The following is a 26,790-nucleotide window of genomic DNA, read 5'->3' as shown; positions in this document are numbered from 1 at the left end:
AAAAAACTGTATTAATTTATGTTAAATACTCTGTTATTTATACTTAAAACAAGCCCTGATTTAATGGAACCATTAATGGAACAATTTATGGATTATTGGCCTCTATACTATTTAAATGGCAGTGCCAAATATATGCAAAAGGTTAGGAGCAGCACAAACGGCACTGCCATGAATAGGGATGCAGGGTGTAATAACCTTATCAATAAAGAGATCCAGTCTATTAGGAGCTTTAGCACAGAAGTGCACGGGGAAAGCACAAAGTTGCAATCCATTAACCTTTAAAGGTCATTTCACTTGCTGCCATTGTGGCCTGAATGGAAGCTGCCGGTTTTCCCCCTTTTCATGTTTAGCCAATATATACAGTTGCGTGCAACTCCCAGACATTTATGGATTGGTATTCTAAAGCCACAGGTAGATACTGGGAGCGCACTAAGACTAAAATATGAAATGGATATAAAGTATGCTGTAAGGTCTATGCAAAATAATACTATAACCATCTAAGCAACAAGCAATAGACCAGCAAGAGTTAAATGGATGAACAAAAAACGTGAGTTTTAGATTTATGAAAGTTATAATGTTATGAATTATGATCAGCACAATAGGGATCCATAACAGGTATGGCTGATCAATGGTTTAAGTGGGAGGTCATTCATGAACACTGGTTGAACCTGGTGAATTACTGTAAATGGAGGCCAAGAAGCAACTGAATGAAAGGCTAATGCTTAAGTGCACATACATAATCTGCTGATTTATGTGAGAGGTCAGTGCCTTTTTAATGGGACATTTGTCCAGGGCTCACCAGGTCAGATGGACTTCCAGCAGCTCTTTAATCTGCAAAACCTTAAAATCTTTTTGTTCAGTATTTCCTTTAAAGGAGAAGGAAAGGTAAAAACTAAGTAAGCTTAATCAGAAAGGTCAATTTAAATACAGCCATAAGCACTTACAGTAATGGTGCACTGAGTCCTCTATCAAAAGAAACACAGGATTTCTTGTCTCTTTTTTTTTTGGAAACATGATGTTCTGACACTGGAATTCCCGGGGCCAGAGTCTGCGCAGTTCTCTTCTCTCTCCCCTCTCCTGCACCCCCTCCCCCTTCCTGCTCCCCCCCCCCACCAGAATGCTAAGAACTCCCTCCCCCCTACCTTAGGAATGTGTGATCTCAGCTATAACGGCTAGACTGCAGGCAGAAAGCTACCTAAAATGGCAGCTGCTATCTTAAGCAAAGGTAGAAAGCTTTCTGCATTCTGGCAGGAGAAGCTACTCTTCTCATACATTCTGCAACAACAGTTAATAGATTTTGTAATTGGCCATGAAGGATGCCAATGACGACACAATCATGGCTACACTCAGAGGAAGCACACCCCCAATAGTTGTAGGGGGCCCAGTAAGGCCCTTATTAATAAGAAATTTCGATATTTCTTGGTAGAATCCGTCAACTTACCAATGTTTTGGGCCCTAAACTGAATTTGCTGTGGGGCCCAGTAACATATAGTTGCTACATTGAAGATGGCAACAGAGGACTGGCCTGCAGCCATGGCTTTACAAAAAGCATCTCCCAACAGCAGTACAGAACATTATTTTTTCTGCATTATCACCAAAAAAAATCCCACAAAAACTAAACAAAAAAGCAAAAAAATAATGATTCATTTTGTATTGGTGACATGTAAGCATGCAGTTGTTACGTTGCACACATGCAGGAAAGGTGTGGGAACAAAACATGCAGAGTTAGCAGTTACTTAGGTAATAATCCAGTGGATTCAACCTTTTTACCAGTTCACAAATCAATAAACATGAGCAAATATAAGTTTAAATACAAAAATACATTTTAATAGAACAAACAGGAAAGACTCTCTAACTGGCATACACAACTGGGTGCCATTATACGACCCTTGCCTCATACAGCCTGCTTTGGTAGCTGCAGAAGTGTTTAATAAATAAAATTATTTATAGTGGGATCCGTCATTATAATAAAAATCCAGTCCTCATTTATTTGATGTTTAATAAATTAGTTTTACAATTATTAAGTTATTAAGGAACATTCATTATTTGTGAAAAAAAAATTACACAACCACTACAGTATGGGTGCACGTTTATATCATGACAGTTCCATTTACAATACACATAGTACGTTTTTCCTTAAGACTGGGTGTGTCTAATGGCTTTAGATATGTCTTACAGAGAGTACAACAGTGTTTATAATACTTGATATATTTTGAGTGCCTTGATGCCAAAACACTAGGTGAACAGGGCCCAAAGCCTTTATTTATACTTAAGACAAGCTCTTTAATGAACATTGATAACTGATCATCATATAAACAGAAACTTATGAAAATTGTTTAATGCAATATTAACTGAAAACACCAGGCCCTTTTGGTTGATCAACTGTATCATTTAAGTTCAGGAACCGGAAAAAAGTCTAAAGGGTTTGTATCCTGTGGCTCTCATCTACTGCCAATGATCTACAATTCCCACCAAGTGTTGTTCTGGAAGCCATTGGACTTGGAATCCTAGCACCCTAGGGGTCTAGAAAGCATCAACTACATATCCAGTGAACAAATACAGAATCAGCAGGATATAAAACACAGCAAGCTGGGAAAAACACTAGTTTCAACTGGGTACTGGAAAAGAATAGCAATTGTGGAGGAGGGTTTCACTTTTGCTTTTGCAAGGTGAGAAAGAGATAAATCTAAGGAGGTCTATTAGAGTTACAGAGAGCGAGTCAGGCAGAGTTACTGGAGTAAGAAGGACAGACTCGCGACTACTCACGGGTGTGGTGGACCGCTGGATCCTGGGAGGAGGTGGTCGTGGTGGTGGAATCTTTTCTTGCTGTATTAAAGTGGAAACTCGTCAATCGGTTACAGAAAAAAAAGCTAAAATTTTTAAAACCATCAAATACCTGCCTAAACTGAGAAATGAGGCACAGCAATTAACATTTCTAATACGTATCACCGTGGCTGAAAACATGAAGTGTCTTCTGCCAGAACGGGAGACTTTTAATGCTGACCATACTGGAATGAAAATAACCCATGGAGCATAAATATGACTTCCAGTGAAACTCAAGTGAGGTAGAAGTTGCAGTGGTTGTACAGTCTAAGCAAATCATTTCATATTATGTCATATGCATGGGAAATAATGAAAAACACAATCATGAGCTGGGTGTAAGGTTCTAAGATGGACCAGATGTCATGAAACTTGCGAAACTGTGAAACGCTGGTTTTGTCTAACTGCTCAATTCCTAAAACAACTATGAAAAGCCAAGTTTCCTGTCTAACATTTGACATTGACTTTTTATTACTTTGGATGCACCTAAAACAGCCACCTTCTTGGATTTATTTTTTTAGACCTCTTCCAAAGTGTTTTTGTTTTTTAAATTTGTTCCGGCATCAAAACATAGACTCTAAGATAATGTTGTCCATTTTATTACATATAGTGGGCTGATTATTTCTCATATAGCATGTTTAAGGTCCAGATTAGATTAAAAATGATGGAGCCTATGGAGGGCTCTATGGAGCCTTTGAGCAGACTGGGGGCCATAAAAATCCCTTGATGGGCCATTTGCGGCCCCCTGTCCACCAGTTGGACAATTTTGCTCTAAGAGACAATGGCTTAGTCATGTAAAAAAGAATATTAGTCATTGGAGTCATTGGATGGGCAGCCTTAACACTGATGCACATCTCTCCCTGGTGATCCAATCTTAAAAGAGAAGGAAAGTAAGCTTTATCAGAATGGTCTGTGTAAATACAGCCATAAGCACTCACAGAAACACCGAGTCCTCTATCAAAAGAAACAGGATTTCTCTTTTTTTCCTGTGCCAGAGTCTGCGCAGCTCTCAACTCTCTCCCCTCTCCTGCTCGCCCCCTCCCTCAAGAATGCTAAGAACTCCCTCCCCCTCCCTTAGGAATGTGTGATATGAGTATATCAGCAGGAAGCTTCCTCATAGTCTTACACACTGAGCATGTACACCGGTCTTGGTCTTGGTGCAGGAGCGTGGCATTATGGGAATTTTCTTTACAGAGCTCAGTGTTTTTTTTTCCTATGAGGCTTCTGATCATCTGAACAGGACAAATATGGGGAGACTTAAGGGCACTATTGAGAGAACTGAAGGTATGCCTGCAGCTTGAGATTATAACATTATAAGGGTATCATGTACCCATGGTTCTCAATAATGCTGTATCTTGCAGGTAAATGTCCTGTTTATTTGGCACATATCCAACTAAATGATGATCTGTAACTGCGCCGATCAGTCAAACACATATTATTGAGTCTCTGCCTTTTTGAAGTGATATAGTTCGATGTCTTATTTACCAACAGCATCGTCATTTGTACTTGTGCCTTAAAATGAAAGTGGCAGAGGCAGACAGTGTATGGCATTGCAACATTAATCTTAATTATCTGGCAGGACTCCATGCTGCCGTAGCCAGAGTCTGTCTTCCCTTAGCAATGAGCTACTTGCAAAACTGCAGTATGTAAGCGCTATAGGGTATCTAGTTTGGATGAAATATTATGTGAAACATGGAGGCACAAGCAGTTCAAGGACCCCTCATACAAAACCAACATATACTGTATGGATATTGTGTATCATTCATGATCTCTTGCAGGCACTGAAGATTCTCCTGACCCTATTTTTACCCACAAAAATGACCACCTTCTTCAGAAACAGTAGTACCGCGCAGTTAAGGAAAAGATGCTGTTTCGGAGCTACATTATAAATGCTCTTTAAGTCAGATGCAATTTATTATGCTTGAATGTATGCTTTTTATGTGAATGGAAACCCAGATACAATTAACAAAATCCCTTCATCTCTTCCTCTAGCAATTAATTTGTTAATCTCTTGTTGTGGCATCATCCAAACATGGAGGTGGGAGCCCTGGGAGGGAGCCAGAATAGAAATCTGTGCCTGGCATGGGCTTCTTTGAAACGCTTTTTCTCATCCCACTTCTAGTAAAGAGACAAAAACATGATCATATGGTTCCCATCACAGGTTCTGAAATGTGCAGAGACAAGAGTGGGACGCTCTTCCTGCTCCACATGGGAAGCTTACAGATGTGTCAGACAGTAACATACACAGCGAACCTGTGCTAGCTCAATGCGTTTAAGACGCAGTGATAAAAAAAAAACTGTTTTTATACATAACGACTCAATTAATTATAGTCTAGCCAATAGCCATTATACAGTTACACATAAAGCATCAGCAGTGCATATATGATGATCATTTTAGATATCAAATCTTTGAGAAGATTTAGTAAAGGTGTTTTCTGAGTAAGATTGTGAAAGTGACCGTTCAGGCTCCCCTGATTTGAACAAGACCAAAAGATAAGGAAAGCACCCACAAACCACAGAACAGGGAGAGACGTAAGGTCCCCATACACGGGCAATGTCGCCAAGCGAGTGGATCTTCTCCCGATATCCCCACCTACGGGTGGGAAACAGGTGAGAATCCAGGGTAATTCAATCGTTTGGCCCTGGGGCCAAACGATCGAACTAAAATGACAGGTATAGGCAAAGTCGGTCCGGGGACAGCATCAACGAGCCGATGCGGTCCCCGATCTGACTAGATTTTCTAACCTGCCCGATCGAGATCTGGCCGTTTTCAGGCCAGATATCAGTTGCGCAGGCCCGTCGGGAGTGCCCATACACAGGCCAATTAGCTGCCGAATTGGTCCAAGGGACAGATATCGGCAGCTACTATCGGCCTGTGTATGGGGACCTTTAAAGGAAAACTATACCCCCAGAATGAATACTTAACCAACTGCTTATATCATATTAAGTGGCCAATTAAACAATCTTACCAAACTGGAATACATATATCAGTAAATATTGCACTTTTACATCTTTTCCCTTGAGCCGCCATTTTGTGATGGGCTGGGTGCTCCCTCAGAGATCACATGATAGGAAATAATGCAGCTCTAACTGTAACAGGAAGTAGTGTGGGAGTAAAACACAGAACTTTGTCTGTTCATTGGCTGATGTGGCCAGGCATGTATATATGCCTTTGCCTGTATAAGTCGGATTGAGAAAGCGATCGTTCAGGTTCCCCTGATTGGAAGAAAACCAGACAATGATTGATAAGGAAGGCAGCCACAAACAGAAAATGAAAAAAGGAAAAATAAACCCATGAATAACATAGGATATATTACATAAAACAAACTTTACTTTAACTCTTTCAGTGCCAAAGCTTCAGAATAATATTAAATCTGATGTAAAAACTTCGTAAAAACTTTCAAAATAGAAAACTGCCATTTTAAGTACTTAGGGCCGCTCACTGGGATCATATGATTTACGGAGCACACAAACAAACCAAGGACACACATACATGTTAGGTCACATTAGCCAATGAATGGATAGAGTCAACAGACCACTCCATATCCCTTATCTCTTCTGATCTGTCTTACAGTGGTAATTAAACAGAAAGTCAATAGTTTGGGTGGGGGGGAATGCTTCTTGTTCAATTAGCACCTTGCAAAATAAGTTCTACTAGGGATGAGCCAACTGTCCAGAGGAAAACAGCTGCAGAAAAGAGGGGGTGCTTATAGAGACATCAGCCCTATTAAAAGATCACACTGGTGCATGTTAGAAATAAGATGAAAATAAAGATGTTTTATGGCAGGCCCGGATGCTGACCACTTGGGGCTCAAAGGCTGATTTTAATTGCAGATACCTATCCCACATATGTCCTTCAGCAACTCCAAGGGCACCACATAGCTCTGAAATACAATGTTTCAAACACAGATAATCCTTGCCTTAAGCCAATTTTTGCCAATAGAAAGTTTTACTCTCTTGCTCTCTAGACTGCACATAATCTTGTCCACCATCTAAGCTCCATTCCCTTCAGGAAGGGAAAGCTCTAGTATGTTATATAAAAAAAAAAAAAGAAAGAAACATACAAATCTGGTAAGCTTGGGGTTCCTGCGGGTTTAACTCTTTCAGTGCCAAAGCTTCAGAATGATATTGAATCTGATGGAAAAACTTCAAAATGAACTTTCATGTATTACCCCGACTTTTTAACCTCATCATAGATCAACATCATGTATCGACAATCACATTTGACTTTAATTTAACCAGGATTCAAGGCTTTTCTCTCCAAAAAGCACAAATCTGAGTTTCTAAAACTCGAGATTTATTAAGTCTAAAAGACCTTAAAAACTCACATATAAAAATTTGCCATCTAGAAGCAAGTTTGTGTAGAAGTCAATAGGAGTTGTATTAGCAAAAATTCAAGCTATTTTTCAACAGTGTCGGACTGGGGTGTCTGGGGCCCACCTGTGCTGTCACCTCAGGGGCCCCCCATTCCAGTTATGAACCATCCCCCCAAGGGGGGTCCAAACATGCTGCAATTACTTGATTAGCCATGCCTCCCTGCTGTCAGTGAGCTGCAGCGAGCCACCAGGCCTGGGATTGCCCCTCTTTCCCATGGTGGCCCTGGGAGCAGGACTGGGTCATCGGGGTCCACTTGGTTTTTTCCCAGTGTCCCTCCAGCCCAGTCCAAAACAGTTTTTCAATTCAAGTTTTTAAGATAAATTCCAAATTTGGCAGACCCATTGAAAATGATGAGCAGAGTGAGACTTTGTTGTGTTTAAGTTACTTTTTCATGTTTTTATGCAATTATAGAGAAATGTGGCATGTTTTTGGGAAATTTAAAAATGAGATTTAAAAAAAAAAAAAGAAAAAGAAACCTGCCCCTGAGTTGACGGATTATTTGCCTGTGTATGGGGGGCCTACCTGCTGATATGATATTTTGCTAGCTTTATCCCACATAAAATGATGTAAATGTGTTGATTTTGTAAGAGCTGAAATGACAGACTGAAATGCCCACTCACTCTGCACAGACAACCCCCCAGGACCCCCCAAGCGATCCCTGTGCCCTTCTAGCCCCAGAACAGGTAAGTGGCATTTGCAGTTTTACACACACTTACATACATTTATACATGCATACAGCGGGAAACAATTTGCCAATTGTCTAAAATGTAGTGTTTTCATTACTACTTTATAGAGCTGTCTCTGCAGCATTATCTCAAAGAGGACCAGAAGATGCCATGCCTGTGACATATGTTTCTCCATTCTTTGGGTAAAATATGATTTCACCATTGTCAAAAATGCTAGGAGAATCACAATTCCCATAATGAATTCTTATACCTATCTGGAGATGCATCATGGCCCATTACACCCCCATGCCTGCTAATGTTCACCTGCACTGAGCACATACTTTAAATATACACAATATTTATTTCTAAATAGGTCTTTTCACAAGATTCTCGGAGCTATAAAGCCAAAAGCACAGCTTAGTACACTGGGCCCATAATAATGGACTTAGAGCTGCCTATGTCTGAGCTGTCTACGTCTGGGCCTCTTATTAGCCTTTGATTTGGGGAGTAGCGACATGATTCCAACCCCTTTCTCCCATCGGTGTCTGCAGCTGGCAACATTCCTATAGGATGCATAGCCTGATGTAAATAGGCTCCCACAAGAGCAGCATCTGATTTGCAGTTCATTTGTTGATGCAGCAAAACACATTGTTTCTCAAAGGTCAGAAGGGGACCACATGCTGAAAAATCATCCTAATTAGACTGTGGTTTGTATGGAAAACTGCATGGCATATGTACAGGCACTGTGTTAGAAAAGGTATGGGGAACTAACGGTGAAACTAAGGGAACTTTGAGGCAGGCCAACTTGTGAGATAGGACTGATAAGCAGATATCTGGGGTAATCTTTTTTATGGGAGTCTTAAATGTCAGTTGTACAAGAACAATATGAGCTGCACTTTGCTTATGGCACAACGTGGTGTGACAGCAGTTCAAAGCAAAAGTACAGTTATATAAGCATGAATAATATCTGTTAGTATATCACACAAAGCAATAGGGTGTAGGGGTGTAGGGGTACAGGAATCTATGAACTGGGAAAATGTGTAAAGTATATGACTATATAGCATTTTATCAGTGTTTATCAGTGCTTACAGACCTGAGCAGCAATGGTGTTTATTTCAGTGATCTAAATATATATAAGTTACAAAGATGCCTTAAGCTGTTAATGGTTAGGTGGAGAAGAAGCGCTTAAGGGGGGATTTGATAACTGTGTATAAATATACAAGGGGGCCATATAAATAACTCTCTAATGCTTTATTTACCAGTAAGTTCTCCCAGCAAACAGGACTGGAGTCAATTCTGATTAGAAGAAGTTCCATCTTAATATATGAAAAAAGGGTTTTTATACAGTGAGAGTTGTGAAATTGTGAATTCTCTCCCTAAACCAGTCATGCTGGCTGATACATTATATAGCTTTAAGAAGAGCCTGGATGAGATAGCTCTAAGTACAAGTGAGGGAATACAGGGGTATGGGAGATAGCTCTCAGTACAAGTGAGGGAATACAGGGGTAGGGGGGATAGCTCTCAGTACAAGTGAGGGAATACAGGGGTATGGGAGATAGCTCTCAGTACAAGTGAGGGAATACAGGGGTAGGGGAGATAGCTCTCAGTACAAGTGAGGGAATACAGGGGTAGGGGGATAGCTCTCAGTACAAGTGAGGGAATACAGGGGTAGGGGAGATAGCTCTCAGTACAAGTGAGGGAATACAGGGGTATGGGAGATAGCTCTCAGTACAAGTGAGGGAATACAGGGGTAGGGGGGATAGCTCTCATTACAAGTGAGGGAATACAGGGGTATGGGAGATAGCTCTCAGTACAAGTGAGGGAATACAGGGGTATGGGAGATAGCTCTCAGTACAAGTGAGGGAATACAGGGGTAGGGGAGATAGCTCTCAGTACAAGTGAGGGAATACAGGGGTATGGGAGATAGCTCTCAGTACAAGTGAGGGAATACAGGGGTAGGGGGGATAGCTCTCAGTACAAGTGAGGGAATACAGGGGTAGGGGGATAGCTCTCAGTACAAGTGAGGGAATACAGGGGTAGGGGAGATAGCTCTCAGTACAAGTGAGGGAATACAGGGGTATGGGAGATAGCTCTCAGTACAAGTGAGGGAATACAGGGGTAGGGGAGATAGCTCTTAGTACAAGTGAGGGGATACAGGGGTATGGGAGATAGCTCTCAGTACAAGTGAGGGAATACAGGGGTATGGGAGATAGCTCTCAGTACAAGTGAGGGAATACAGGGGTAGGGGAGATAGCTCTCAGTACAAGTGAGGGAATACAGGGGTAGGGGAGATAGCTCTCAGTACAAGTGATAGAATACAGGGTTATGGGAGATAGCTCTCAGTACAAGTGAGGGAATACAGGGGTAGGGGAGATAGCTCTTAGTACAAGTGAGGGAATACAGGGGTAGGGGAGATAGCTCTCAGTACAAGTGAGGGAATACAGGGGTAGGGGAGATAGCTCTCAGTACAAGTGAGGGAATACAGGGGTAGGGGAGATAGCTCTCAGTACAAGTGATAGAATACAGGGTTATGGGAGATAGCTCTCAGTACAAGTGAGGGAATACAGGGGTAGGGGAGATAGCTCTTAGTACAAGTGAGGGAATACAGGGGTAGGGGAGATAGCTCTGAGTACAAGTGAGGGAATACAGGGGTATGGGGGATAGCTCTCAGTACAAGTGAGGGAATACAGGGGTATGGGAGATAGCTCTCAGTACAAGTGAGGGAATACAGGGGTAGGGGAGATAGCTCTCAGTACAAGTGAGGGAATACAGGGGTATGGGAGATAGCTCTCAGTACAAGTGAGGGAATACAGGGGTAGGGGAGATAGCTCTCAGTACAAGTGAGGGAATACAGGGGTAGGGGAGATAGCTCTCAGTACAAGTGAGGGAATACAGGGGTAGGGGAGATAGCTCTCAGTACAAGTGAGGGAATACAGGGGTAGGGGAGATAGCTCTCAGTACAAGTGAGGGAATACAGGGGTAGGGGGATAGCTCTCAGTACAAGTGAGGGAATACAGGGGTAGGGGAGATAGCTCTCAGTACAAGTGAGGGAATACAGGGGTATGGGAGATAGCTCTCAGTACAAGTGAGGGAATACAGGGGTAGGGGGGATAGCTCTCATTACAAGTGAGGGAATACAGGGGTATGGGAGATAGCTCTCAGTACAAGTGAGGGAATACAGGGGTATGGGAGATAGCTCTCAGTACAAGTGAGGGAATACAGGGGTAGGGGAGATAGCTCTCAGTACAAGTGAGGGAATACAGGGGTATGGGAGATAGCTCTCAGTACAAGTGAGGGAATACAGGGGTAGGGGGGATAGCTCTCAGTACAAGTGAGGGAATACAGGGGTAGGGGGATAGCTCTCAGTACAAGTGAGGGAATACAGGGGTAGGGGAGATAGCTCTCAGTACAAGTGAGGGAATACAGGGGTATGGGAGATAGCTCTCAGTACAAGTGAGGGAATACAGGGGTAGGGGAGATAGCTCTTAGTACAAGTGAGGGGATACAGGGGTATGGGAGATAGCTCTCAGTACAAGTGAGGGAATACAGGGGTATGGGAGATAGCTCTCAGTACAAGTGAGGGAATACAGGGGTAGGGGAGATAGCTCTCAGTACAAGTGAGGGAATACAGGGGTAGGGGAGATAGCTCTCAGTACAAGTGATAGAATACAGGGTTATGGGAGATAGCTCTCAGTACAAGTGAGGGAATACAGGGGTAGGGGAGATAGCTCTTAGTACAAGTGAGGGAATACAGGGGTAGGGGAGATAGCTCTCAGTACAAGTGAGGGAATACAGGGGTAGGGGAGATAGCTCTCAGTACAAGTGAGGGAATACAGGGGTAGGGGAGATAGCTCTCAGTACAAGTGATAGAATACAGGGTTATGGGAGATAGCTCTCAGTACAAGTGAGGGAATACAGGGGTAGGGGAGATAGCTCTTAGTACAAGTGAGGGAATACAGGGGTAGGGGAGATAGCTCTGAGTACAAGTGAGGGAATACAGGGGTATGGGGGATAGCTCTCAGTACAAGTGAGGGAATACAGGGGTATGGGAGATAGCTCTCAGTACAAGTGAGGGAATACAGGGGTAGGGGAGATAGCTCTCAGTACAAGTGAGGGAATACAGGGGTATGGGAGATAGCTCTCAGTACAAGTGAGGGAATACAGGGGTAGGGGAGATAGCTCTCAGTACAAGTGAGGGAATACAGGGGTAGGGGAGATAGCTCTCAGTACAAGTGAGGGAATACAGGGGTAGGGGAGATAGCTCTCAGTACAAGTGAGGGAATACAGGGGTAGGGGAGATAGCTCTCAGTACAAGTGAGGGAATACAGGGGTAGGGGAGATAGCTCTCAGTACAAGTGAGGGAATACAGGGGTAGGGGAGATAGCTCTCAGTACAAGTGAGGGAATACAGGGGTAGGGGACATAGCTCTTAGTACAAGTGAGGGGATACAGGGGTATGGGAGATAGCTCTCAGTACAAGTGAGGGAATACAGGGGTAGGGGAGATAGCTCTCAGTACAAGTGAGGGAATACAGGGTTATGGGAGATAGCTCTTAGTACAAGTGAGGGGATACAGGGTTATGGGAGATAGCTCTCAGTACAAGTGAGGGAATACAGGGGTAGGGGGGATAGCTCTCAGTACAAGTGAGGGAATACAGGGTTATGGGAGATAGCTCTCAGTACAAGTGAGGGAATACAGGGGTAGGGGAGATAGCTCTTAGTACAAGTGAGGGAATACAGGGGTATGGGAGATAGCTCTCAGTACAAGTGAGGGAATACAGGGGTAGGGGAGATAGCTCTCAGTACAAGTGAGGGAATACAGGGGTATGGGAGATAGCTCTCAGTACAAGTGAGGGAATACAGGGGTAGGGGAGATAGCTCTCAGTACAAGTGAGGGAATACAGGGGTATGGGAGATAGCTCTCAGTACAAGTGAGGGAATACAGGGGTAGGGGAGATAGCTCTCAGTACAAGTGAGGGAATACAGGGGTAGGGGAGATAGCTCTCAGTACAAGTGAGGGAATACAGGGGTATGGGAGATAGCTCTCAGTACAAGTGAGGGAATACAGGGGTAGGGGAGATAGCTCTCAGTACAAGTGAGGGAATACAGGGGTAGGGGAGATAGCTCTCAGTACAAGTGAGGGAATACAGGGGTATGGGAGATAGCTCTCAGTACAAGTGAGGGAATACAGGGGTATGGGAGATAGCTCTCAGTACAAGTGAGGGAATACAGGGGTATGGGAGATAGCTCTTAGTACAAGTGAGGGAATACAGGGGTATGGGAGATAGCTCTCAGTACAAGTGAGGGAATACAGGGGTATGGGAGATAGCTCTCAGTACAAGTGAGGGAATACAGGGGTATGGGAGATAGCTCTCAGTACAAGTGAGGGAATACAGGGGTATGGGAGATAGCTCTCAGTACAAGTGAGGGAATACAGGGGTATGGGAGATAGCTCTCAGTACAAGTTGATCCAGGGACTTGTCCGATTGCCATCTTGGAGTCAGGAAGGGATTTTTCCCCCTTTGAGGCAAATTAGAGAGGCTTCAGATGGGGTTTTTGCCTTCATCTGGATCAACTAGCAGTTAGGCAGGTTATATATAGACAAAAAAGGTAAAAACCTTAACATTTTGGTACATACAGACAAATGTAACTGAATTCATTCAATGTTTTGAACCAAACATTTACTGGTATATATGAAAGTCTTACAGAATATATATAGATATAGATTGTAAGCTCTATGGGGCAGGGACCTCCATCTTGTGTTTCTGACTCTTATTGCAACTGCACCTTGTATTTATTGTTGTACTTTGTATTTATCCATTATCTTTAACACCCTGTTTGTATTAATGTATTCTACTGTACAGCACTGCGTACATAAGTAGCGCTTTATAAATAAAGATATACATACATACATACAGAATATAGAATAAGGAGATTTAACAGAAATGGGTAAAATATTATTTTAAGAAGGTTATTATTTTTACACATGGAAAGGAAAGCTATGGGTTAATCCCAAACAAAGAGAGCAAATAGTCCTTCTTCCCAAATCAGGCTGACTTGGCTGATACAACCAAAGCTGTATGATGTCTCACAAAGTCAGCACATTTCTGTTATCTCCGGACTTTTGGCAAGACCACGTGTTTGCTTAAAACATGCAAACTCCGAACAGCCCAGGGGAGGGAAATGAACAGCTAACCCAGAGTCCACTAACATTTCACAGTACAGAATATTTTCACACCAGTGAAAACAGAAATAAGAAAATGTTTTTTGTACGTGTGAATTAGCAGCTGGTGCCCAGGAGACTCTTAGGCTCTTTCTAACAGTGAATCCTTGTTAATATGTTTTTTCCCAAAAAGTATTCAAAACAGATGCCTTAACAGCATATTAAAGGTGTGATTTCACCCACACGCACAAAACGACCCACAATGAGATAAAAGAGCCCCCATCAGCAGCACGGAGCACAGATACACTAGTGCCGCAAGCGAGAGACCAACGGAGCTAAACTGTAAGGCTTTCAATTGGATTTTAAGATTTAGCATTATAAGTAAATCATATGCATAAGGATTATTTGGGGAGCAAAGAAATTATACCAGAATGCCAATGGGCGCCCCTGCTAACAGGCTGTTCAGCTAAAAAGCAACACTTTTTAAACATAGAATAAATTTCAAGGGATTGTTTACCTTATGTGGCCAGGGATGAGCTTCATTTGGCTAGTAAGCATGGGCGTGTTTAATATAGAATGACACCAGACATATAAATTAAACAAATTACAAAGAAGCAAAATAAAATATCATATAATTAACCCCTGGCCCTGATATGATACTGCGGTATGAATATCTGTTGAGACAAATATATGAGCTTGGTATTATCATAAACCGTATAGATCACCATGTAAGCTCATCGTCTCCTCCTCAGAAGCAGTTCCGCTGTGGATGAAATCTTAAGTGAAAATGAGTGTATAGCTGCCAGGCTAGGCACAGAACAATATACTTATTTGGTGTGGATGCTGGCCTAATTTGGCCCCTTGGTGCTAGGCCATATCAGAAGGATCCAGTCCTACCAGAACAGAAGCCTGTGCAGATAACATGGAAGATTACTTTATCGATGACTAGACACAATCTTCACTCAAAGGGATTTTGTAAACCTGCCCAATAGATACTGGGCCAGCCACATTTCCACTGGACAGGCTGTCTTTTGGCCTCATACAGTAAATGAATACAGTAACCTAATGTCAGCCTGTGTACAGCCAGCTTAAGAGTAGTGAGACCAGAGATGACAATGTTGCTGGCAAGCTTAAACATATGTACAAACAAGTTAACAAGTGAGCGTCTTTAATCCTTTCCCTGGCAGGATTCTATGATCCTACTATGGCAGCCATAACCTGACAGCTGGCAGGTAATGTGATTCTTGCACACATATCCTAATGCTCTTTAATGCCATGATATGGCTAAGTGCAGAGGATCATTTTTGTATAATGCTAAGTAAAAAAATGAAAAATGGATACATGCTTAATTCTCCAAATTGTGGGTCAGGAGTCTGACTCCTTCTGGAAACTAAATTGTGTCTTAAAGTTAAGGTCCTAAGGCTATACACGGGCAGATTTAAGCTGCTGATTTGAGTCCTTTAGACCGATTCAGTAGCTTAGCTGCCCCTGTATGGAGACACCCAGCCAATATGTGGCGAAATTTTGTCAGGTTCCGATCCGGCATTGGCGGCCCTCAATCCGACAGCAACTATACCCATTGTTGTAACTAGATTGCTTTGTAGTTTTTTTGCAGAACTTCTTTGTATAACTACAATGCTTTTATCTATCTATCTATCTATCTATCTATCTATCTATCTATCATCTATAGATAAGAATTACAATGAACCCATTTTCTACCTAAAAACTCCCACCTGCCTCATGAGAACGTCTGAAAAGGTAAATGTACCACTTAGTACCTGCAAAATAAAAAAAAAAGCCATTGCCTTTCCAACAGGCTGGTGGTCAGGGAGGGGTAGCTGCAAATAAAGAGAAATAAAATAAAAGCCCTGGCTTAAGTTATGCCGTTAAGCAGTGGTCATAGCAAAGGCAACACTGGAGAGGATGCGTGCCTTGTACTCTGGGCTGTTAATTTGTTCTGGCATTTGTGCTTTGACTACCTGTCACATTTCTCTGCCTCGAACATGGGTGACAATAAACTTGACGGCTTGCTCAGACATAAGGAGCAGGGAGGGAATGGGGCAAACGCTGCTCTGTCAGTTGGTGCGATACAGTTCATTGCCATTTTCAGAGAGATGCACATTATAAAGTATAGGGGATGATTACATGACATGCACCAAAAGCAATGAGGCACTGAGAGAAGGGCCAAAGGTCATTTTTATTGCAAAGCAATCTATGTCGTAAGGACAAAACCTATAAAAACTATTTATTTGAACATAAAAATTACTTTGGTTTACTTGATAATAATAAATACAAGTATGGGTCTGTTATTCAGCCATTATCCTGAATTACAGGAAGGCCCATAGTCATTTTTAGCAAATAATAAAAATTTTTAAAAATGCTTTCCATCCTTCTATAATAATAAACAGTACCTTTTATTTGATCTCAACTAAGATATAATTAATTCTCATGAGGCAAAACAATCCTATTGGGTTTATTTCATGTTTGTTTCTGAGCAGACCTCAAGTCCTGAGCATTCTGGATAATAGGTCCCATTCCTGTATATATATATATATATATATATATATATATATATATATATATGGATTAACTACTTAGTATCAGGTTTTTTTTTTACGCAAGAAGTAACTGAGTTGGGGGTACTAGGATGGTATCTTCCATAGAAATATGCAGTATAAATGGAAGAAGATCATGAGCAGAAGGAGCACCGTTATGCTTCACTTACCATTGGGTCTATCAACAGCAATTTTGATGTACTGCATCCATGTATAATATAAAAATTCTAAATCCATAAGAAGGCTACTGTTTTTAACAATTCTGAAAACCTACTTCAGGTTCTTATAAACTAAGCCCTGTCTATGCCCCTCTCATTGTTAGAGAGAAAAGATTTGCTAAGAGGATAGGGCTAATGTAAAACACCACTCTGCCAAGTAGAATGCACTAAGGCAAGAAGTACCTGGATGTGGGATCCAGCTATACGGAATATGTCTTGAAGATAGAAAGTGATAACTAAGAGGGGGAGTTTGAGACTATGGATGTCCTGCTGACGTTAGATCCCTATAAACCAGCTCTCAGCTGTTGTCTCGGCATCTTCTATCCGAGTGTGGGGGGCTGCAGGGGGACTTTCTCTCCAATTTGCTGAAACGAAGCAGTGCCACCTGCTCTTTTTGTGACAGGGCTGACATGTCATACCAATGGGAAAGGGATGGGGTGCCAATTACATTTTTTTTCATGGTTCTGAACACCCTTGTAATAATCATCCCTGCTGGATGTGTGGATGCGGCAGCCATCCTCAGTCCCAGGGACAGGAACACAGGCAGTTCCGCCATTGCCTTATTAGGTACTTCTAGCAGCCTAATGAAGGGAGCAACTGCCGGGAAATCTGACTGTCAAATCAAATCCTCCAGGGTAGCCCCTATGTACACTTTGTCCTCATTTATACAGCAGGGTTGTATTAATACAAAGGTAGGCGAGAGCGCCCATGAGTTGCTGTTGGTCATTTCTGTTGCAAGGCATCCCCAGCTCTGCGTGTCACTCACTAATCACACTGCTTATGGATTTGTGAAGCTGTTCTTCCAACACACATAATAAAGGACGCCTGGGAAAAGAGAACCCTGGCTGGCATTTCCAGTGGTTCTGTATTGCTTTCAAAGTGTCAAAACAAACTGAAAACATGCACAATATGTTGCCTCTGGAAAAAAAATATATAACCCCTGTGTTCCCACTGATCGCAGAAATGCAAAATCAGCACAAGAAATGCAAATATGGTATCAGGAATATGGCACTGACAAAACAAGCGGTGGCCGTAAGCAAACTCTGCATGAAATGGCCACAAGCTTCTAAGCCTTTGGGTGTTAGAAACAGCATGTATAACTGCTCCCAGCATGCTACGGTCCCTCCGTGGCCTTTCACCGGGCTCCATGCAATGCCGCCAGCAGGAATGCACAATGTTCTAAAGGGAGAAGCAGTATAAATTTAAATTATTTATAGTGAGTTTGGAGAGGTGGAGTGCAAGCTTACAAATATGTTTGAATTTTATATGTACTATAATAAACAGAATTATGGATTTACAGCATGATACAAAGTTATATGGTAACACTTCTCCCCACTTGCATGTGATATAGTGTGTGGCCCATTTAATATCTTGTGTTTAACATTTGCCTACCATCTAGCAGTCTGCACCACCGCTAAGGAGTGTGTGGCTTGTCAGTTGTGGGGCTGTGTATACATATGCGCTTGATCCTTCTAGGAATTATGGCCGAATAACTGATACACAAAAGTTTTTCTATTTCTGGACCCCTGTTTTGAGCTAAGAGGGGCCTGAGCTTCAATTGTACCTCCAAGGGGAACTTTGAAAAAGTCCAACAACAAAAAAAATCACCTCCTGAAGTGATTCAACCATTGGTTTCTTAAGAGACACCAGCGATCCAACTGCCGAGAACCCAAAACCCAACATTTATACCAACAAGCACCTGTATTTGAACAAAATTGTTAATATTTGTTTCATATGTTTATTAAAAAGGCATGACTGTGTGCCCCCCCCCCTCCAATTAAAGATACAGTATTAACTGAGGGAAGTAAAGAGGCAGATTGGAAAATCAGTTGTTGTTTGTACGATTTTTATATGTGGGCTCTGAATGATCATCCTGATCATTTTCGTACTATGGCGAATGGTCGTTAAGTTGATCGGACAGGTTAGAAAATTTTGGTTGAATAACGATAAAATCTGTGCATGTATTGTGTATCTGACATTATATTGGAACCAGAGGGTATGGAAAAAGATTATGCGGGTGTGAGTTGGGCGAGGGTTCATACAAGAACTGGTTTTGTGAGATAGGCCGGATGCAGGTTAAGGTTTTGTGGGTTAGGGTTGAGTGCAGGTTGAGTTTTCCTGACCCGCACATCACTAGCTCGTAAGTACCCACCTATATCTCTGATTTAACACTTTATGTTGCAGGAATTAATAGGAACCTTGAAGGTGGATAGTACATAGCCTTCTTCTTTCTGTATAGACAGTGGCAACCATACGCATCAGGTAAAGATGTGTTGTTTTTTGTGAATATAAAAATAATGGAAAATTGGCATCTCAGCAATACAGACACATGAATGTGTGACCCCAATACCATCATAGCCCACCCTTGTGCCTAGACAGGGTGATGAAGTTGGATTGGGGACTGGGGTGAGGGTGACTATGCCAGAGCGAGTGTCCCACAACCCTGATGAACATGTGAATACTTGGCGTAACCTGGATTCTACATTATAGTATTCCGGAGTAACTTAGGTTAGAAAAAAAAAATGCCTAACTGCTACTTATATCATGAGCGTAGGCATTCTGGGCTCAGTGTTTGCATCTGTCCATGTCCACCTGATGCAAAGCCCAAGATCTACATACACCTGCGTTTCAGTTTCAGTGGCAGCTTTCATTGGGACATACTGTATACACTGGTGTTCATTAAATAAAACGTATGCACTAAGACGGCATGACATGAAAATAAAGACACCGCTACTGTGGTAGGGATGAAATAAATTATCCAGAAAGCCTTTAAATGGGCTGGTAAATTTGAATTTGATATTGGCTGACAGGTGTAATGATTAACTGCGCCTCATGCAGAGGTGTGATCATACAGTGCTCCCGCCACCTGCGGTGCCACAACCTGACCGTACAAGGGCACTAATTAATACATCTTGCTTTCTGTCCTCTTAAATTCATGCCTTTATTGAGTGTTCCCTGGTACACATGTGTATATGTGTCACGTCAAACTTTGGTACTTTAGCAGAGGTCCCCTCTATTGCAAATATTCCTCATTATTGTACAAGGGATATACAGGGGATATATATATATATGCTGATGATTTTCTATCTTAAACGAAAGGAGAAAAGTGTAAATTGATATATCTATCAATATATATTCTGTGTGTGTGTGTGTATAAGGGCCCAAATAAATATCTACTGTATATACACACACACACACACATATATATATACATATCTCAATGAAAAAGCCCAAAAACTACTGTATCTTTGATCTGCCTACATTTGGAATGCAATGTTCTATCTTTCAACCACACAGACTCAACTGAATATACTAAAGGCTAATTATGCATTACTAGGTGGCATAAAGATATAGTTTACCTTTATATTAACTTTTAGTATGTTGTGGTATAAATTAGAGACTGGAAATGAATAACATAGTGATAGTAGGTAAAGACCAACTGGAAAGTTGCTAGGAATTGTCCATTCTATAACATACTAAAAGGTAAAACCAACCCTTAAACTATAAGACTTCCATCTCAGCAAAACATACTAAGAACAGTGAGATTGGCTTATATGAAATATTGCTGTCTGGGTGCAGAATAAGTAAGTTTTGTATATGAAATGTTATATTTGTAGATCAGTATCTAAGGAGGACAGAGAAGTGAGTAAAATGTTTATGAAAAATGCACTATTCTGAGAGCTTCTGAGAGTTTATCCAGGAAAAAAGCATGCCAGCTGTTTCTGGCTGCAATGAGAATAAAGAGAATAAAGCATTTAAGCAGAAGGGTGTCCTTTGGGGAAATGTTCACAAAAACCTAAAATACCCTGTGATACTTCAAAATCAGCTCAATACACAAAAATGTAACACATGAATTTAGTGGTACCATAGCTGTACCCTACTGTGGGGGTCTTCACTGCCCCAACAGGGTCACTATGACTCTCCCACCTTCAATATCAACAATCAACTCAGTAACTAAAGAGAAGCCTTGATGAGCTATGATAACATCACGTTTGCCTACAGATTAGTGATAATGTCCCATAGTAAAAATACAAAAGCGGAACATACTCTAATGAGCACTGCACAACCCCACTACCACCTCCTTACTGAAACTGGAGTTATATTTTATTACTTTCTGAGCGCATTTTAATAATCAGCCACAAGGTGGCCCATTTGTTTCAAGCAAAATTGGCTTCAACGGCACACATGAACAGCACTGCCTATCTACACTTCAAAAATCTGATTTATTTCCTACCCAGGAAAGCCTTTTTGACTTTTATAGTCCATATGATACTGTGAACTACAATTCCCAGAATTCCTATGCCTTATTTAAAAAAATAGGAATCTCCCCATTTTTCTTAGTGAGAATCACAGCAATGCCTTAAACAACTCCACATGCTTCCCATTTTCCCATAAGGGGAGTCTATATCCTCTCTTAATATTTGCCCTGTGTGCCTAGAGATCTGTTACGCTCACATGATACCCTTCGTCAAACGTTTTTTTCTCCGTTTCCTTCTTTTCCAGATTACAATTCAGCACAAATAAAGAGGTTTCTGTGTGCCTTGTTTTACTGATCAGACTAATTGTGCCACATGTTTATTTTAATGAAAGTAAACAGACGTCACTGTTAGTTTGAACGTTGGAATGTGGGAATCTTCCTATTCTAGCTTTATGGTTCTTTAGCAAGAAGGTAACCTACCCATAGCAGCCACACCTCCCCCCCCAACAGAACAGTATGGGGTATGGAGGTATGGAGTATGTTATGCACATATTAAAGGACAAGTAAAGGCCTGAACAGGGCTGCTGTACCCCTTTCCACAGAACTTACTCTGGGTATTGCCAGCCAACTGAAAAAGTGATGAACTTAAAAAAACAAGTTCACTGTATTCCCATCACTTTTCTTTCTAATGAAGCAATGTCCCTAATTATTCAAACAAACATTGCTAATTGTCTTAAATTAATGCTTTCTACAGCTATACTAAAAGTTAACTTTAAGGTGAAATATCCATTTACAGTGCCCTCCATTATGTTTGTGATAAAGACACTTTTTTCTTTAATTTACCCCCCTCTGCTCCTCGGTGTAAAATTGTAAATCAAACAATTAGACATGATTAAAGTGCACATTCCATTTGCATACATTTCAGTTTCACCATGTAGAAATAACAACATTTATTACATAGTCCCTCTCATTTCAGGGCACCATAATGTTTGGTTTTAAAGCAGTGGTGTTTAGTACTTTGTTGCATGTACTTTGCATGCAATGACTGTTTAATGTCAGCTATTCACAGACAACACTAGTTGCTGAGTATCTTCTCTGGTGATGCTCTGCCAAGCCTCTACTGCAGCCTCTACTGTTTGTGAAGTCTTCTGCGGATACTAGCCTCTACTGTTTGTGAAGTCTTCTGTAGATACTAGCCTCTACTGCTAAGCCTCTACTGCTAAGCCTCTACTGTTTGTGAAGTCTTCTGCGGATACTAGCCTCTACTGCTAAGCCTCTACTGTTTGTGAAGTCTTCTGCGGATACTAGCCTCTACTGCTAAGCCTCTACTGTTTGTGAAGTCTTCTGTGGATACTAGCCTCTACTGCTAAGCCTCTACTGTTTGTGAAGTCTTCTGCGGATACTAGCCTCTACTGTTTGTGAAGTCTTCTGCGGATACTAGCCTCTACTGTTTGTGAAGTCTTCTGTAGATACTAGCCTCTACTGCTAAGCCTCTACTGTTTGTGAAGTCTTCTGCGGATACTAGCCTCTACTGCTAAGCCTCTACTGTTTGTGAAGTCTTCTGCGGATACTAGCCTCTACTGCTAAGCCTCTACTGTTTGTGAAGTCTTCTGCGGATACTAGCCTCTACTGCTAAGCCTCTACTGTTTGTGAAGTCTTCTGTGGATACTAGCCTCTACTGCTAAGCCTCTACTGTTTGTGAAGTCTTCTGCAGATAGTAGCCTCTACTGTTTGTGAAGTCTTCTGTGGATACTAGCCTCTACTGTTTGTGAAGTCTTCTGCGGATACTAGCCTCTACTGCTAAGCCTCTACTGTTTGTGAAGTCTTCTGTGGATACTAGCCTCTACTGCTAAGCCTCTACTGTTTGTGAAGTCTTCTGCGGATAGTAGCCTCTACTGTTTGTGAAGTATTCTGTGGATACTAGCCTCTACTGCTAAGCCTCTACTGTTTGTGAAGTCTTCTGCGGATACTAGCCTCTACTGCTAAGCCTCTACTGTTTGTGAAGTCTTCTGTGGATACTAGCCTCTACTGCTAAGCCTCTACTGTTTGTGAAGTCTTCTGCGGATAGTAGCCTCTACTGTTTGTGAAGTCTTCTGTGGATAGTAGCCTCTACTATTTGTGAAGTCTTCTGTGGATAGTAGCCTCTACTGTTTGTGAAGTCTTCTGGGGATAGTAGCCTCTACTGTTTGTGAAGTCTTCTGCGGATAGTAGCCTCTACTGTTTGTGAAGTCTTCTGCGGATAGTAGCCTCTACTGCTAAGCCTCTACTGTTTGTGAAGTCTTCTGTGGATAGTACCCTCTACTGTTTGTGAAGTCTTCTGCGGATAGTAGCCTCTACTGTTTGTGAAGTCTTCTGCGGATACTAGCCTCTACTGCTAAGCATCTACTGTTTGTGAAGTCTTCTGCGGATACTAGCCTCTACTGTTTGTGAAGTCTTCTGTGGATAGTAGCCTCTACTGTTTGTGAAGTCTTCTGCAGATACTAGCCTCTACTGCTAAGCCTCTACTGTTTGTGAAGCCTGAAGAGTGTTTCTGATCTGTTTGACAGGCATTTTAGGATTTTTCTTTACCATAGTGAGGATTCTTCTGTCATCAGTCCCTTTGTGATTAAAGAGCTCACCAATGCATTCGTCTTAATGATATTCCATTTGATTTTGGTAATCCCAAGGTTTAAATGTCTTTAATGGTTTTATTTTTTGTTTTTCAACCTCATAATAGCTTCCTTGACTTTCCTTGACACAACTTCCTCCTCATGTTGAACAATGGCAACTACAAATGGCAGAAGCAAGTCTAGGTATCTTATGGTGCCCTGAAATGAGGGGCTATGTATAAAAAAGTGTGTTCATTTCTACATGTGAAACTGAAATGTATGCAAAAACTTTAAACTAAGGTCTGGGATATGCACTTTAATCATGTCTTAACGGTTTGATTTAAAATTTTACACTGAGCAGAGGGATAAAAAAAATTATGGAGGGCACTGTAAATATGATTATCCAGGCAATGCTGTGTTTCTGCATCTAAAAGCCATTCAGTCTCAAAGATATTGCCCCTCTTATGCTAGGGGCAAGGCACTAAAATCAAGCAGCCCAATTATCTACCTTTCCAGAATGGTTTTATTTCCCCAGAACTCCTACTGGATATCTGCTTCAAATGCTTGCATGCACTGGCAGTTTTGCACCTGTTTGTAAAATAACTTATATTTCTGGGCACCAAGAAGGTTGGGCATGGCCATGCTCTGACACAGGCTAAGCTGCTGGTGATTTTGCAGACAAAATAAACAGAATACAGGTGTCAAATATAGGACTCCTTTGTATGTTTAGCTTCATTTTTACATCAACAGGTACAATGTGTGAACTGGCACTGGCATAAGAAATCTTATTGTGGTATTCACAAAGTAGCATTTGATTTTGTCCCTAGGATTGTGACCCATAATTTCAATATTGGGTAAAGAGAAGCAGGCAGCGATTGGCTAGACCTCATTGCTGCATTTTATTTGGGGAATGTTTTTTTTTGTTGTTAAATTAAAATGCTTATTTAGAGTATCATTGGCAACGGATCTGATGGCAGAGATTTCTTGTCTGACTCGGCAAGATGCAAAATGAGGCTGGTCTCAAGGCAAAAAGAGTTAATATGTTAAACAGAAAGGAACAGAGCATGAAATAAGACAACAGCTCACATTCTCTAAACACTGCATTCTAATGAGAAGGGTACATACAGTTGTGAATACATGGGTGTTGCATTTCCCTTTCTCCTTTACTGATGTTATCTTACAATCTACTCGCAGATCTCTCGTCGTTGCTGTGAATTTTTACATCTTTTTTGTGCAAATGTCACTGGTGGATCCATTCAGCCAGCTCTTCAAATGCTCAGATAATAACTTTGTTGCCACACACTCCTAAGTATATATTTTGTGTGCCAAAAATCCTTGTGAAGAACTAAACAGTCACACTGAGCCAGAAATATTTTAATTTTATTTTCTGTTTTAGTAAGGTGCTACTATTTATTCCTCAAAAGCAGAGATTTGTGTGTTTGGGTCCCCTTTTAAGGTCCCACATATGACAGAATTCGATATAATTCATAAAGCAGGACAGAAGTGCTTTAGGATAGAAAGGAAAAAAGATGAACTCACCCCCATTCAGACATTAATGTGAATTTAACAAGGTCACAACAAATGCAAGTAAATATGAAAATTGCCAGTTCAATATTTTTCTGATTTATACTGTTTTTAACACTGTTTTAATTCGTATTCACCACAATACTGCCCTCTTTTACATACCCATACTTCAAGTCATGATTTATTATGGCTTCCCTGTAATAGTTTAGTCATATAAAAAGCAAAATAATATTGAAAAAAAACACAGTATGCACAATTTGTCAGCTCAGGTAACTAGCCTAAAAACCTTTTCCTTTCAACAAGAACTTTTTCTTCCCGCCATAAGACTATGACTATCCTGTTAGCAGCTCTCTATCTAACTAACTACCTGTCAGCCCTTCAACAATAAACTGCTCTCACTTTGATGGCTATGGCCTAGTGAGAGGTGTTAGGTGTAAGTGTGTGTTAGTAGGGTGACAACGAGGATGTTGCTAGGGTAACCAAGGGGGAAGTGTACATTAGGATACATAGGATACATTATTTTGTATAAATGTTATGTTACATTAGGATACATAGGATACATTATTTTGTATAAATGTTATGTTACATTAGGATACATAGGATACATTATTTTGTATAACTGTTGTGTTAGTGGGGCACCCAGGTGGTGCTGTTAAGCAGGAGAAGTAATAAAAGGGTGAAGGTAGGGTACCATTTTCTTTTTGCCAAATGAAAAGGGCATAGTGCATGATGCCAGGGAGACAGAGGTAGGCCACCTCAGAGAGGTATATTGTAGGAATTGATAGGTTAAATAATTGTAAGGTAGATTTGTTGGGTTGTGAGAATCAGTGGAAAGTTGTGTAGACAAGCAGCTGAGGCTTCAGTGAGGAGAGAGGAAGAGGCCAGTGTCCAGGTGGTACCTCGCCCAAATAGGGACCCAGTGGTAGGGGAAGTATATTAGATAGGGCCTAGTGTCTGATGCCAGTGCTGAAAGAAAGAAGGTACAGAGTGCCTGATGGGGAGGAAGGAGCACAGAAGTAGGCATCAGGCTTGGGCCCAGTGGCCTGGAGAACCTTTACTGTCCAGGCATGTGGAAATAGTAATATGGAACAATGCTGATGATTGTTAATAAACTGTTTCTAAGTTCAACATTGGCTTGCGATAACCTCCAGTTTATTAATTCCTTAGTGGATACTGAACGTTCCCTAAGTTGTGATGGTGAGGCGTGACTGGGGAAACAATCCCAGGAGGGCACAGGACACCACTTTACAGGCTTGAAGTGCAATGGTCACATCCTTCATCTCTGCAACATTTCTCACGTTCAGTCATGTGCTCCTACCCATTATTCTGTACTCCTGAGTTTCTCATTATATTGATTTTCCTTGACTCAACTGTTATTGTTTTGGGCCTTCATACCATCTCTGTGTTAGATCTACCTCATGGACTTATGGGTAACAACGCTGCATTTGGATGCACAGTGAGGTTCAGCACCGTAGTGTTATTTGACTTTAATTGATGTAGCATGGATAGTGAAACAAGCATAGCATCAAGCATGTAAGGACCAAAAAGAACCAAGGGGGTTGTAAGACATGATATACCAACATCCCATTAGTACAAGTGCAGCGGAGGAGATAGAAATTCACTTTGTGTGGCATTAATGAACCAGCAGGAATCCAACTGTAAATGACTTACACCTGTGTGCTAC

The 26,790-nt window shown here is 41.5% G+C and overlaps 1 protein-coding gene across 4 annotated transcripts in view; it reads right to left on the bottom strand.

Moving 5' to 3' along the window:
* Window positions 1–26,790, bottom strand: part of dennd1a (DENN domain containing 1A) — a 414,134-nt gene that overhangs the window by 22,068 nt on the left and 365,276 nt on the right. For 2 of the 4 annotated variants that reach the window (XM_031890875.1, XM_012953023.3), the window contains exon 20: window positions 2,767–2,826. The exons of the other annotated variants lie outside the window; for them this stretch is intronic. In XM_031890875.1, the coding sequence (XP_031746735.1) occupies window positions 2,767–2,826 (60 nt within the window). The remainder of the gene's footprint in view (window positions 1–2,766; window positions 2,827–26,790) is intronic. 4 annotated transcript variants of the gene reach the window in all.

The sequence above is a fragment of the Xenopus tropicalis genome, chromosome 8, assembly GCF_000004195.4.
Source record: "Xenopus tropicalis strain Nigerian chromosome 8, UCB_Xtro_10.0, whole genome shotgun sequence".
NCBI lineage: Eukaryota > Metazoa > Chordata > Amphibia > Anura > Pipidae > Xenopus > Xenopus tropicalis.
This window is presented reverse-complemented; position numbering and strand designations above follow the sequence as displayed.